The sequence below is a fragment of the Oryx dammah genome, unplaced genomic scaffold (assembly GCF_014754425.2).
Source record: "Oryx dammah isolate SB20612 unplaced genomic scaffold, SCBI_Odam_1.1 HiC_scaffold_26, whole genome shotgun sequence".
NCBI lineage: Eukaryota > Metazoa > Chordata > Mammalia > Artiodactyla > Bovidae > Oryx > Oryx dammah.
In genome coordinates this window covers 15,184,586-15,199,297 of record NW_024070210.1, presented here as the reverse complement: position 1 = coordinate 15,199,297, position 14,712 = coordinate 15,184,586, and the positions used below count along the sequence as shown (strand labels likewise).

At 51.4% G+C, this 14,712-nt stretch overlaps 1 protein-coding gene across 1 annotated transcript in view; it reads left to right on the top strand.

Moving 5' to 3' along the window:
• Positions 1-12,229: 12,229 nt before the first annotated feature.
• Positions 12,230-14,712, top strand: part of ESRRB (estrogen related receptor beta) — a 54,397-nt gene continuing 51,914 nt past the window's right edge. The window contains exon 1 of the mRNA XM_040226029.1: positions 12,230-12,635. Coding sequence (XP_040081963.1) covers positions 12,239-12,635 — 397 coding nt within the window. The 5' untranslated portion in view covers positions 12,230-12,238. The remainder of the gene's footprint in view (positions 12,636-14,712) is intronic.

The following is a 14,712-nucleotide window of genomic DNA, read 5'->3' as shown; positions in this document are numbered from 1 at the left end:
CGCTTCTGTGACCAGATGGCAGATGGAAGTGTGGTCTCTCTCACTGTGTCTGCACACTGCCCTGCAGGAATGCACGTAGGAAGCAGCCAGTGAGGCACAGGAACAGCACACGCAAAAGAGCCTCAGGCGTGTGATCGCACAAGGAGCAGAGTATAAGTCAGCAGTGTGAGCCAAGAGCCTTAAATGCCGATTCCACTTAGGGTTGCCTCCACAGAAATATAGCATCGAGGATGAAGGAGGTGTCAGAACCTCTCTGCACTGGTCAGAACTCACCTGAAGGCTGTGCTCTTTTTTTTTTTTTTTTTAAAGATTTTTCTTTTTATTTTTTTGATGTAGACTAAATTTAAAGTCTTTATTAAATTTGTTACAATATTGCTTCTGTTTTTTTTTTTTTTTTTTTTTTTGCCACAAGGCATGCGTGTTCTTAGCTCCCCAACCAGGGATCAAACCCGCAGCACCCAAACTCATGTCTTTTTTAAGAGTTTAATTTTTTTAGCTGTGCTGAGTCTTCATTGCTACGTGAAGGCTTCCTCTCGTTGCCGAGAGCGGGGGCTACTCTTCATTGCCGTGCACGGGCTTGGTAGCTGTGGTGCTCGAGTTTAGTTGCTCTGCTGCATGTGGAATCTTCCCCGACAAGGATCAAACCTGTGTCCGCTGCATTGGCAGACTGTTATCCACTTGACTGCCATGGAAGTCCCTGTGCTCTGTTCTGATGTTCCTTTTTATGGAGAGTAAACAGAGCAGATGGGTTATTCTCAAAAGAGGGCAAAATGTGAGCAGGAGTGATTCTAGGTCCAGGAGATGTGTTCCGCTGAGGACAGGACTCAGCAGGGAGCAGGAAGCCGCCTTTAGCCGTCTGCAGGCCTGTCGGGTGGAAGGGGGTTAGACTTGTTCTGTAGGTCCCGAGGGAGGGAGTTGTACAAACTATAACTGAAAGCTCCAGAGAGAAGAAATATTTTGGCTCTTGACAAAGAACTTGCAAAAAAACCTAAGTTATCTAAAGATGGAAGCAGTTGCCACCTAAACTACTGACCTCCTTATCACTGGGGGCTTCAGCCAAGGCAGGTAGCCCCGGGACAGACCAGGGGCGCTTTGATTTCCTGCCTGGTCCAAGTGCTGCTGGCTGGGAGAGGGCCCTGTCCGCGGGCCTCTCCACGTCTTTCTGCTGTTCCTCCAACTCAGAGCTCTCCCGCCGTGCTTCTCACCCTGTCTTTGCTCTGGCTTCGCTTAAAATGTCACCTCCTCAGAGAAGCCTTTTCTGACTACTGTGTTCGGATACTGTTCTATTCTGCCATCTGTGCCCTGGCCCTTCTCATTCTTCATAGTTCAGTTCAGTCACTCAGTCGTGTCCAACTCTTTGCGACCCGATGGACTGCAGCACGTTAGGCCTCCCTGTCCATCACCAACTCCCGGAGCCTGCTTAAACTCATGTCCATTGAGTCGGTGATGCCATCCAGCCATCTCATCCTCTGTCGTCCCCTTCTCCTCCTGCCTTCTTCATAGTGCTCATCACTATGCTGTTTTACTGGCTGTGTTTGTTAGAGTGGGTAACACTGGTTATTGTCATATATTCAGTACAACCCCTGTTTCAGCAGCTTAGCGTGACAGGTGATACTGTGCCCACCTAACATTTTGGAGAAGCTGCTTGGCAGATAGCCTTTCGTGAAGTTTTTCATGGGCTCAGGGTCCTTCCAAATTGTGACTCTGCTGTGCCCCTGGGCGTTGGAGTCCCCTCCTGGAGCCTCTGCCTGGACCCTGTGTGGCCTGCAGATAGGGAAGGACAGAGAGAGAGGAGTTGGGGCAGGGAGTGGCCAGGAGAGATTCGTATGAGCCAGATGGGGGAGTGGCTTGCATCTCTTTGCCCATATGCCCTTGGCCAGGACCCAGTCTATGGGCACAGCTGACTGCAAGGGAGACTGGGAAGTGTGGTCTTCCTGTGTCTAAGCAGAACGTGAAGCTGGTTTTGGTGAACTCATGGCCATCTCAGCTATACTTATTATCATATTTCATTGAATCTATGACATCATCAGTTCAGTTCAGTTAAGTCGCTCAGTCGTGTCCGACTCTTTGCGACCCCATGAATTGCAGCACGCCAGGCCTCCCTGTCCATCACCAACTCCCGGAGTTCACTCAAATTCATGTCCATCGAGTCGGTGATGCCATCCAGCCATCTCATCCTCTGTCGTCCCCTTCTCCTCCTGCCCCCAATCCCTTCCAGCATCAGAGTCTTTTCCAATGAGTCAACGCTTCGCATGAGGTGGCCAAAGTACTGGAGTTTCAGCTTTAGCATCATTCCTTCCAAAGAAATCCCAGGACTGATCTCCTTTAGAATGGACTGGTTGGATCTCCTTACAGTCCAAGGGACTCTCAAGACATAGACACCATTATTTTTATAACCACTAATTAAATGAAACTATGCCATGCCATCGATTCAAGATGCATTCTGATTGCCAAGATGTTAAAATGTGAAGAAAAAAAAAAAGGGAAACTAGACCAAAAAAAAAAAAAAGTGAATAAAAGGGTATAGCTTAAAGTCAATGAAATACAGTGTTGCTACTCCTTGAGGACAGAAATCTGTCCACCTTGGACACCAATCCATCCTTGAGGCTAGAACGGTATCTGGCACACCATGGATACTCAAGGAATAGTTGAAATGAATGAAGGAAGGAGGGGGCGAGTGCATGAATGGATGAGATGGCAGGGAATGGTTAGCTGTCACAGCCGTCCATCTGAGCTGCCACAGCCAGGATTCATGCCTCATCGCTCCCCTGAGTATAGGCACTGCCATGCTGCCTGGTAGCTGCCAGCTGAGGCTCCTGGGGCTCTGCCCCTGGCCGGCACCCTTCTCCACTGCCAGCTTCCATATTCGTGTTTCTTGCTGCACCACAGTGTGAAGTATGACCTCACTCACACTTGGAAATGTCCATCTTACAGCCTTTGTCCCTGGAGAGGCAGCCGTGACAGCAAGGTTTCAAGGGAGAGACACTGCCCAGCATGGGTCACGAGCACAGCTCTGGGTCACTCTGCTGGGCCAGCAGGTAGAGAGCCTTACACGTGTGGCGATTCCTATGGCATCTCAGTGTGCGCGTGGGAATGAGAGAGGGAGAATGCTGGAGCTGGTTGGCAGCTCCCAGAAGAGAGGCTGGTTAGTTCCAATAGTTGGTTCTAGTAGCGACTGAATAAGGAACCCCTTTATCCGAAAAGGAACTTTCTCAGTGGAAGTTGCAGCATGCAGAGAAGCACACGAATGCAGGATTAAATGGTGGATGGATGGATGCACGATGGATGAATGACGGGAATGGGAGAGGGAGCAAGACAGGCTTGCTTGCTGTGCGACAGAACTTACTAGACACTGAATGGAAACTGTCTCCTCATTACCAAAAAGAGTGCTGGTAGCAACTGCTAGAGGTACTTACTGAGCACTTTCCCACGTATAGCTCTAAGCTCTTTTCTGTATTAACTCACTAATCCTCAAGACTACCCTGTGAGATACATAGGATCATTATCACCATCCCATTTTACAGATGAATAAACTGAGGCTCAGAGAGATTAAATTACGTGTGAGAGACAGAACTGGAATTCAAACTCAGGCAATCCAGCGCCAACCACTAAGCTCAATGGCCAAACACCATGGCACCTCTAGGATTAAATGTCATCTGAAAACTGCCAAATCTGTTCAGTGACAGTTCAGTTCAGTTCAGTTCAGTTCAGTTCAGTCACTCAGTCGCGTCTGACTCTTTGTGACCCCATGAATCGCAGCACGCCAGGCCTCCCTGTCCATCACCATCTCCCGGAGTTCACTCAGACTCACGTCCATCGAGTCCGTGATGCCATCCAGCCATCTCAGTAGGTGGGATATTTATGCCATATATCACTGCGCATTATGGGGTAAAAATAAAAACAGACTCAAGAAGAGTTTAGATTCCTGGATGTCAGATCTCCAATAGCAATTGAAAGGAAAATTGCTCGAGGTGTATTTGGGGGCATCTTTTGAAATTATGAGCTGTCCTTCCTCCAGACGCATCTGTTTGTGGTGTCAGAGGCCAGAGTTTAGCCAGATGGGCTAAAGTGAGAGCCATCAGGTACTTTGGGGTCCTGCATGAAGGCACTCCCCTGAGAGGACTGGGGTGAGGGCTGAAGTTTTGAATTGGTCTGCCCAGAGGGGGCCCCTCTGTCTAATCTGCACACAGCCACAAGAAGAGCCAGCGGCTGTCCACTGTGGGCCAGAGCTCTGCCAGGGGACCTGGCCCTCCCGGTGTTCCGGGGTAGCCCCTCAGTGCCCAGCAGTCTCCTCCTGCTTTGGCAAAGCCTCTCTCTTCTCATGATGATGGATGCAGCCTGGGACATCATGGATAAAAACCCCGATTGAAGGGCACTAATTACCCATCATTATTTTCCGTGCCGTAATTTGTGTGGAACGAGATTTCAATCAGTTGTCTGGGATCAGCCTGGTTTTGACTAATCTTTCTAACGACAAGATGCTTAATTACAGATTTTTGCCTGAGCTGCAGCATACAGGGGGAGGCAGGCTCTTACTGAAGCCAGTTTGCAATTGGGTCATTTTGCAGTCTTAAGTCACTCTTAGGGGAAGAGAGAGAAAAAGCATGAGGAAAGCATTCCTAAGGAGACCAGACAAAAATCAAACCAGCACAGGACCGGTGCTGCAGTTGTGGACACGGTGATGGAGGGTAACAGGTGGGCAGAGTCACCCTGTTCCCCTGCACAGGTCACCTGCCCACTGTGTCTCCAGGCATCCCCCAGCCAGCCTGGCTCTCTAGTAAGTGTCTTTGAGTGAGCCACAACTTCTGGGGTCTTCAGCTCCTCCTCTGAAGGTCACCAGGTCAGGCAGGAGAATCTCTGAGTATTTATGATGCTCTGATTCCCACTGTGCTGGTGTCTGTCCAGGAAAATGGGTCCAGCGTTGAAAGATATGCCTGGCAAGATTTCATGAGAGATAAAAACACTATGTATTGAAATGGGTGTTTCAGACTACTGCAGGAGAAGGTCAGTTTGAATTAAAGAAATATACAAGTGTAAGGGAAAAAAGCATATATATATATGAAGAATGGACTCAGATGCATGAAATTGGATTAATTATAAGCCTTGTTTCATGATAATTCCTTCCTCCTCACCCTCCACACCCGCTTTCTTCCTCCTTCCCTCCTTTTTCCCCTTCCTCTCGTGTGATAAGTCCTCCTGAATCCATGTCCCAACAGGAATGCTGGGGACCTTGTCAATTACTCACATTTAGCCACGTGGTCCTCCTCATCTTATCCCTCCAATAAAGGCTCATTCTGCATTCTCTAACCTTATTTGTAAAGGAAGTTTAGCTCTGTTACTTTCAAGTGCCTGGGGGGCTGATTCATAACAAATAAAGCCTTGCTGGAGGATCTGAGGGTCTGCTTTAATGAACAGCTCAGTGGCTTCTGGTTAGCAAATTAATTATGGGAATGTACATAAGAGTCTCTCAAGTGTTCAGAAGCTGTTTTTTCTTCTGTAGAGTGGATTCCCGTTTCAGGCTTATTTATCCTCTTAATTTTCCTAACCCACTACTTTTCTCTCCTGGTAAACGGCAAGTTCCTCGTGGAATTATCCTCAGTTCTAGAAATGGGGACTTGGTTGAGGGAAGAGCTTTGCTGGGTCTAACCCCAGGCTGCAGCCAGCTGCTGGATTTTCTGGGAGGGGTTTCCGGGAGAATCACAAGAAAGACACTGTCCACTGAGAGCTTGCTGGGCCCCAGCATGTTTGTTTTGCCTACATTATTGTTGTTCAGTTGCTCAGTCGTGTCTGGCTCTTTGTGACCCCATGGACTGCAGCATGCCCAGCCTCCCTGTCCTGCACGGTCTCCCGGAGTTTGCTCAAACTCATGTCCACTGAGTTGGTGATGCCATCCAACCATCTCATCTTCTATCGCCCCCTCCTCCTCCTGCCCTCAACCTAGCCCCTGCTCACAGAAAAGCCCTATGAAGGAGGTGCTGTGATGGAGCCATTTTACAGATGAGGAAACTCGAGGCCCTGAGAGGTTGACCTATTTACTCAAAGTCAACAGCTGCTATGACTGGCTCACATCAGAGCAATGGCTTGTAACCATTAAGTGACTTGGGGGCTTGTTTCTGCTTACAGGGCAGCCTGGCACAGAGCCAAAAGCTGAATTCTGAGGGTAGCCCCTCTATGCGTGACCCCAATTCTGGCGTGTGGTGGCTGGACTCTACTCCACAGAGGACAGAGAGCCAGGCCCTAGGCTCATCAGGCTGGCCCATCCCTCTTCCCTCCAGGAGACTTCTTTCCTCCAGAAGCTTCTTTTCTTCAGCCTGCCCACCAGCAAGTGGCCTTGAAGGGGGTAGACCCCTGGGATTCCAGCTTAAAAAACTGATGATCACTTTCTTGTTGATTCTCTGGAGTTTCTCTTCCTTTAGGGTTAGGGTTAGGTTCATGACAGAAGAGCTGAATGGTTTGGGTTTCCTTCAGAACTTCCAAGATGCTGTTGGTGTCTGTATTAGGAAAACCTCCAACCCACTTCACTGTCCAGCAAAGTGATTATCTGGCAGAGGCAGAGAGTAAGCTCAGGCATCCCAGGAGCTCAGGCCCCTCTGGGGTAAGGGCCCCACACTGGATGCGAATAGGGGCAGGCCTGGGTCGGCGCTGGGGGGCCATGTTAATCAGGCGGTGGTGACATTGAGGCCAGGGCAGCTCTAGCTGTGCTCCTGATACGAGCTGAATTAGAGGGAGGAGAATGCCTCCGGGAACTTAGACCACTGACTATTGCTATTTCAAAGACCGCTCAGATGGGGCATTGGGCCCCTCCTGTAAAGTCAATAGTCATCGACCAGTTGGGAACTGGGCCCCAGCCAACCACAGATGGTGGACTCCCGTGACCCTCTCCTCCCCAGGGCACACGTGTCAACACCTCCACCTCATCCCGATGCTACGCTCTTCCTGCATCCCGTCCTGGCCACTCGCCCCGTGGCCACATCCTCCTGAGCCTTGGCATCCTGGCTCCAATCTCTGAGATCTTCCCTGACCCAGCCTCCCATCCTTCCAGCTGTCCGGGTTCTTCCTCCTTCTGTACTTTAGCCTCCAGCCTTCCATCGTCCAATTCTGGGCTTTCTGACATTATTCCATCCGCGAACGACACCCTCAGCTTCTGGGCCCCTTGCCTTCCCCCTTCCCTCCAATAGCCAAGTCAGTGGTTCTCAACTGGGGGCAGTTTGTCCCCCAGGGACCGTCTGGCCGTGCATAGAGGTTTGGGTTGTCATCTCTGCGGGTGGGGGTGCTACTGGCTTCTAGCGGGCAGAGGCAAGGATGCTGCTGACCGACCTGCGGTGCACAGCCTGGCCCACAGTGAGGAATGACCAGCCCCAAATGTCACTAGTGCCTGGGCTGAGAAACGCAGGTCGAAGCTTCCTTGTGTTGCTGCCTTGCAGGCTGAGTTAAGGGGCCTGGTGAGCCTCTATGCCCCTGATTTCTGTTCTCTCCTCCTCCCGCAGTTGCTGTTGCAAACTTCCTTCCTTTTGCTAGATCTCCGGACCTCACCTCCCATTCCATGGCGTGAGGAGAGGCTGCCTGGGGGATGAGAGAGACCACTCCCCTCTGCCAACCTTCCCTCCCCCTTGTACTGCCTCAGCTCAGTTCTCTTCCAGGGCATCCAGATTCCTTGCGGACTTCCACTGGGTCCCCTGACCGCCTGTGTTATTCCTGTAGGTTTCAAACTTAACTTCTCTGAGAATCACAGCTGCGGTGCTAAAAACAAACCAACACACAGAACCAAAAATGCAGAATTCTGGGCCCCACCTACAGTGATGAATGTTCAAAATATGACTGGGCTTCCCAGGTGGCTCAGTGGTTAAAAAAAAAAAAAAAAACCTGCCTGCCAATTCAAGAGACATAGATTCAATCACTGGGTCAGGAAGATGCCCAGGAGAAGGAAATGGTAACCCACCCCAGTATTCTTTGCTGGGAAATCCCCTGGACAGAGGAGCCTGGAGGGCTACAGTGCATGGCGTCCCAGAAGAGTCGGACATGCCTTATTGACTAAGCAACAACATGGGGTCAGTCCAGGAAGCTACCTGTTCAACCAGCACCTTGGCTGACTCTGATGAAGGCTGGACCAGAATTTGAGAAAAGCTGATACTCATCTTTGGTCATCTCAACCTCTCCATCTTGATTTGCTCTTTACCATTAGCATGTAACATAGAGTCACCATAGAATTCATTGTCTCCTCTGGGGAGACACGGGGAGTGGTAGATAATTAATTATATTGGGTCAGTAGGTGGGATCAGGGTTGCTTCAGGCAAACTAGAAAGTAATTTTTAAATTTCTTAAGTTCCTTACATTCTTGACACACACCCCCCCTCATCAAAGAAGCAGATAAATTACCGCCAATAACAACAAAAACATTCCTTCTCTGCCTCCACCACCCCTGAGTTCAAGTGGACAGTGTTGTGTAAAGGTATGCAAGGAAGCCCCTACCCCTACCCTCTCCTCTGCCCGGGCTTCCAGAAAAATTGTCTGCTTCCAGGGTCTCTTGCAGCTCTGGCCGTATGGCTCCCACCACCCCCCCACCCCCCCACCCCCCCTACCCCCCACCCCCGCCCCATGCCGGGACACTGCTCTGGGGACGTCACCAGCCACATCCTGACTGCTCACTGAAGGGGACACGTGCACTCCTGACTTCCCCTGCGGGGCACGTGACCTGCCGCCACCGCTTCTCGATGGCTGTCTCCACTGCACGTCCACAACTCACTCTCTCTTCTCAGCTCCTCTGGCCACTACTTCTTGGCCCTTTTCTTTCCCTTTGTTGTTACATTTTGCTTTTGAATTAAAGAGTGATGTCCAGAGGTTAAGGATGGGTGGGGGGAGGGGCAGGTTTCCTGGAGGGAAAAAGAATGCAAATACAAATGAGTGTGTGAATGAATGAAACCAGACCAGAGGGGCAGGGCGGGTGAGCCCCTGTTAGTGGAGTGTGCCCAGCCCACCCCCTGCCTTGCTGGCGCTCTGCACACGTGTCTGTCCTTCTGGTGAGAGGATGAGCTTCTTGACATCATGAGCTGTGCTGGGCATGTCCTCCTATCTGGTCAGCCCTTGGCACCCTGGTGCCCGGAGTACGTGTTGAAGCTCCTTGGCATAGACATTCTAGTGGAGCCAAAATAAGGGTCACCGAAACGAGAAGCCTGCAGGAATGAACTCATCAGACTCGCAGCTGGAGCCCAGGCTCTAAATTAGAGGCTGGGTTTCTGTACCAACTCTGAGGTGGGGGGCAAGTTTGCTTCCTTCTCAGTCCTAGAGTCACTCAGCCAGGGCCTGGAGGCGGTGGCCTGGACAGGGTGCGTCCTGGCTGTGCAGCCCACTAAAGAGTGCTTTGTGCCTGTGCCCCTTGAAGCCTTCAAGGAGAGGGCTAGGAGGGAAAACCAAGGCTTAGGGCATGAAACCACTGCCTGGCCTGGGTGTCCGTCAGGGCTGGCTGAGCCGTGAGGGTGGGTTGGAAAATTGTTCACTGGACGTAGCTGTAGGGCTCTCCAACTGCTTCCCTTGGGCACAAGCTTCTTGTACACCTGAGGGACAGATCTGAAGTGGGTGGTATATAAAACGTGCTCACTAAATAGCAGTTGCAATAATTGACTCCAAATGTGTCTTCCAAAATCTCTGGGGCACTCACACAAGCTTGAGGGAGGAGGGCTTGGGTCTGGGAGCTGACTTGTCCTGCAGTGTTTGTCACAGCAGGCCTGGGATGTTTCTGGGAACTGCAGAGCCCTAACGCTTGCCCCTTGGAAAAAAAGCTGTGACAAACCTAGACAGCATGTTAAAAAGCAGAGACATCACTTTGCCAACAAAGGTCCCTATAGTTAAAGCTGTGGTTTTTCCAGTAGTCATGTACGGATGTGAGAGTTGGATCATAAAGCTGAGCGCCGAAGAATTGATGCTTTTGAACCGTGGTGCTGGAGAAGACTCTTGAGAGTCCCTTGGACTGCAAGGAGATCCATCCAACTAGTCCATCCTAAAGGAAATCAGTCCTGGATATTCATTGGAAGGACTGATGCTGAAGCTCCATCAGTTTCAAAGTACTGAAACTCCAGTACTTTGGCCACCTGATGCAAAGAACTGACTCACTGGGAAAGACCCTGATGCTGGGAAAGATTGAGGGCAGGAGGAGAAGGGGGTGACAGAGGATGAGATGGTTGGATGGCATCACCAACTCAATGGACATGCGTTTGAGCCAACTCTGAGAGATAGTGAAGTACAGTATAGCCTGGCATGCTGCAGTCCATGGGGTCACAAAGTCAGACAAGACTTAGCCTCTGAACAACGAAGTAGCAGTGGGAGGGGATTATAAATGTAAGAGCACCTAGTCCACTCTCCCTGCAGGCCCAGCGCAAGGGCATAGTAGGAGGTGAACCCACAGGCGCCTCTGTGCCTGCTCAGGCCGATGGTGTTTCCTGAGGACACGCCAGGGGCCTGCTGATGGATGGACGGGAGGCAGATGACCATGTGGAGCCCGGGCGCATGACAGGGCACCAGTCAGAGGTGTAAGGGGAACTTGGAGCTAGCAGAAGAGGCGTCTCAGAAGACTCAGGAATATTCAGTTTGAAACCAGAGAGACCCAAGAGCCTCTATCTTCAAACACTACATTCCAGTAGATAATAAATTTCTTGACAGTAGGAGGCTTTTAGGAATCTTTTATCCTTCTTATCAGAGAAAGCTCCCAGCTTCTGATTAGAACTGTCTGCGGGGCAATGCCTCCGGACACGTTCAAGTGTAGACGGATGGAACAGCCCCCTGGGAGGGGCAGTGACTATGAGATCATCGGTGGGGCCCCTCCCCATCATAACTGCCTTGGGTGGTGTGGGTAAGTGGCGCAAGGTTGTGTTGTGAGGGTGGGCTTTGTGGTTGTGATAGGAGAGCCCTTTCCCCACTTGGGGACCCATGCTTTCTTCAATGAGCTGCTCAGAAAACAAGGGGCTACCTTTGAGCATCATTGGAGGTAGGACTCCAGCACTGGGACCCTCCCTCCCTCCTAGCCGGGCCCATCTTTCCATGAACGGGGCGGTACTCCCACCCTCTCCAGCCCCCTTCATCCTCCAGGACCTTTCCTTCTTAACTTCTACCTGCTGCTCAGGCATCCGCCGTGGCCTCCTCTGTACCTCCACCAGGTGAGGCCAGGACATGGACAGATGGGCAGCTGGATCCTGACCCAGCCTCCTGACTCCAGGGCTGGCCTGGCCCAGAGCTCTTGAGTGTGGGCTGTGGCTGGGCTTCCCTGAGTACACTTCCCTGCCCTTCACTCTTCTTGCTCACATGGGAGAGAAGCCCCTCCCCTGGTCCTGGTACTTCGCCTGCCTTTTCACGCACCCATCGAGGTTCTGGGAGGGGGGATTTTCCTTATGGGAAATGTTTTATGACCCTTTATGGTGATCCTGCCTTGCCATTCTTGCTCCCTTGACTCTGCAGTGAGGCAGGGGCGCTTCGAGGTAGAAACTTAAGGTTAAGAATCAGCGGGGTGATGCTCAGAGTTGGGGTTGGAGGGCTCCCTCACGTTGCATGATGGAGGCATGGTCTCTTCTGGGGCGATAGAGGGGAATGAGAGAGGGGGTCTGGGGGCCGCCCTCCAGATGTGCCCCGGCCAGAGGGGGTCCCCAGAGGGCAGCCAGTTTGGCCACAGGCTCTGCGTCTTGCCCTAGTCAGGTGGCTTGGCACCTCTGGTCCCAGTCTCGGTGATGGTGGCCTTCAGGGGAAGCTCCAAGGCTGGGTTACCTGCTGCCCAGCGTGGGGGTGGGGATTGGGAGGGGGTCAGGTGAGGTGGGTCATCGGGTCGTGGTACTGAGGGTGTCTGTTCCGAGGGCTGTCACCTTCGGACTTCAAGTCTATTACTGTTTCGTGGGAAGGTTGGCCAGATATTTTGGCCGAAGGTTACCACTTTGTCACCCTTTAGGCCAGCAGTTTGCAGAGGGGTGGGGTGCCTCATCTGAAGTTTATTGATCAAACGGGAGTTTTCATTTTGAGGACTCAGAAGGTTCTGGGGGGTAATGCCAGAAACTCACTCTGGCCTGTGCTGTTTTTTCTTTTTGCCCCCAGCGAAACTGCCCCGCCAGCATTTTATCTCACCAATACCTAGCATAAGGCCCCTCCCAGCCACCCCACCCACCCGGTGCCCGGAGCCCAGAGCTAATTCCTGGGGGCGTCACACCACCGCACCCTCTCCGAGCTGACTCCTGCTCTCTGTGTCCCCAGGCTGCTGAACAGGATGTCCGCAGACGACCGGCACCTGGGCTCCAGCTGCGGCTCTTTCATCAAGACCGAGCCGTCCAGCCCGTCCTCGGGGATCGATGCCCTCAGCCACCACAGCCCCAGCGGCTCGTCGGACGCCAGCGGCGGCTTTGGTCTAGCCCTGGGCGCCCACGCCAACGGTCTGGACTCGCCGCCCATGTTCGCGGGCGCCGGGCTGGGAGGCACCCCGTGCCGCAAGGGCTACGAGGACTGTGCGGGCGGCCTCATGGAGGACTCGGCCATCAAGTGCGAGTACATGCTCAACGCCATCCCCAAGCGCCTGTGCCTCGTGTGCGGGGACATCGCCTCCGGCTACCACTACGGCGTGGCCTCCTGCGAGGCCTGCAAGGCTTTCTTCAAGAGGACCATCCAAGGTACGGGGCCGCCGGGCGGGCCGGGGAGGGGTGGGGGTGTGGCCCGGCAGGGAGCCAGTGATCCCCCAGAGCCAGCTGCCGGCGCAGCCTGCCTCTGAATGCCAGGTTCCGGAGGCTCTCCTTTCGGTCTCCCGGGGCTTCTCATCCTGGGATTCTGGACGTGGGCTCTAACTCGCGGGCTGTTGTTGAAATGGCATTCCCCCCGCTTAGGGGACCCCGGAAGATCGGCACAAATGCCTAGGTGTGCCTAGGACGGGAAACATTGTCAAATGTGTGACCCTAAAGAGCTGATTTTAGAGGGGAAAATGTTAGCAGCCCTATTTGCCCTGCAATTCCAGACCTCTTGAACTGTTCTGGGTGTCTCGTTTCGTTCCCTGGTGGCTCAGACGGTAAAGCGTCTGCCTACAGTGCGTGAGACCCGGGTTCAAACCCTGGGTCAGGAAGGTCATCTGGAAAAGGAAATGATAGCCCACTCCATTATTCTGGCCTGGAAAATCCCACAGATGGAGGAGCCTGGTAGGCTACAGTCCATGGGGTTGCAAAGAGTCGGACTCGACTGAGCAACTTCACTTTCACTTTATAATTGCACAAGTGGACTGTGACTACTCTCTTTAAAGAGTCAGGGAAGAGCAAGGGGAATCTCCCCACCACCACACCCTGACCACTCATCCTGTCCCATCCCCGAGTGGCCCGTCTTTGTTGGCTTTTCACAAAGCGTGTGCGTATTGGCTGAGTCATGTTCCGAAGGCCATGGGGTGGCTGCCTCTGTCAATGGGTGGGAAAGAGCCCTCCAGTGCAGAGAAGTGAGTCCTAGGTAAATAGGGGATAATGATGGCTGCGCATGGTAACCAAGACTCATACTACAGTAGGTCACAGGTAGAGTCCTTGCTTCGTGCATACCATTGACTATCTATGAGTTCCTACTAAGTGCCAGCCTGATGCTAGGATAGACCAAAAGCCCTGCTCATGGAGGTCACTGAGATGTGGGCAGATGCTGTTCCCTGGGGCAGAGACTGCAAACCAGATTAGAGAAAACTCAAGAGTGCTTTCCTGTCCCTGCCCTGCCTGGTGGTCCGGGGGTATCCTCCCTTGCCCCCCTCCCCTATTTCTCTTTTAGAAGAGGCAGGCTGAGCTTCCATGGATGATTCTTGGCTTGTTCAGTCAACAAGTATTTGCTTAAATTTCTTGTGAGAAGTTATTTATTAAACTAATTAAGGGTCCTAGGATGTTTCCAGTTTTACGTGTTAGTTGAAACAGTGTGTTGACCTGTCCAACTGCTGGGTGGGCTTCTGGGTCGCACAGCTCCATCCCTTACCTTACTGCTCAGTGCCCCTGGGGGCTGCCTCAGTTTCTCTGCTTTAGTTTGTTCCCAGGAAAGGTGAGATGGTTTCATGGCTACCTCACATAGAGCTGTTAAAAAGAGGCTTAATTATATACTATATACTATATATATATATATAGAATGCATTGTATGCACTATATATATATATATAATCCATTATATATGATGCATTATATATATATATAGCACTCATGTTTTGGCCTGGCACTTAGTAAGCACTAAATAAATGTCTACAATTATTATTTTCACTTTCGTAGTATTCCTTAAGATTTACTTAAGGGATACTGTTACTGTTACTGTCTATTACTTAGACAACAGACATAATCTGTTTTATCTTACAAAGCAGGTTTTTTTAATCTCATTAATTTAAAGAGTACAATTATTATTTTGACTTAGCAGGATGTAAGCCATTTTAGCTATAGATAAATTTATTTATTAAATGGACCCTTTAAAAATATAAGCATGGCAAATATGCAAATAGTACAAAAGAATGAAACAGTAAAAAAGTAAGTATTCCTAGAACCCCAGGGCCCCAGTTCCCTGTACCTTTCCCAGAAGGAGCATGGAACCAACTTCTCTCAGCAAATACTGACGGAACGCTTTTCTGTCCGGCACTGCGCTAGCCTTCAGCACCGTGAATGGATGTATGCTGGGTCCCTGCTAGCTCCACATCCCCCAGTCTGGGAGGAGGCCCTGGAATTTCTAGATGTGAAAAGCACTGTATGCAGTTCTAAG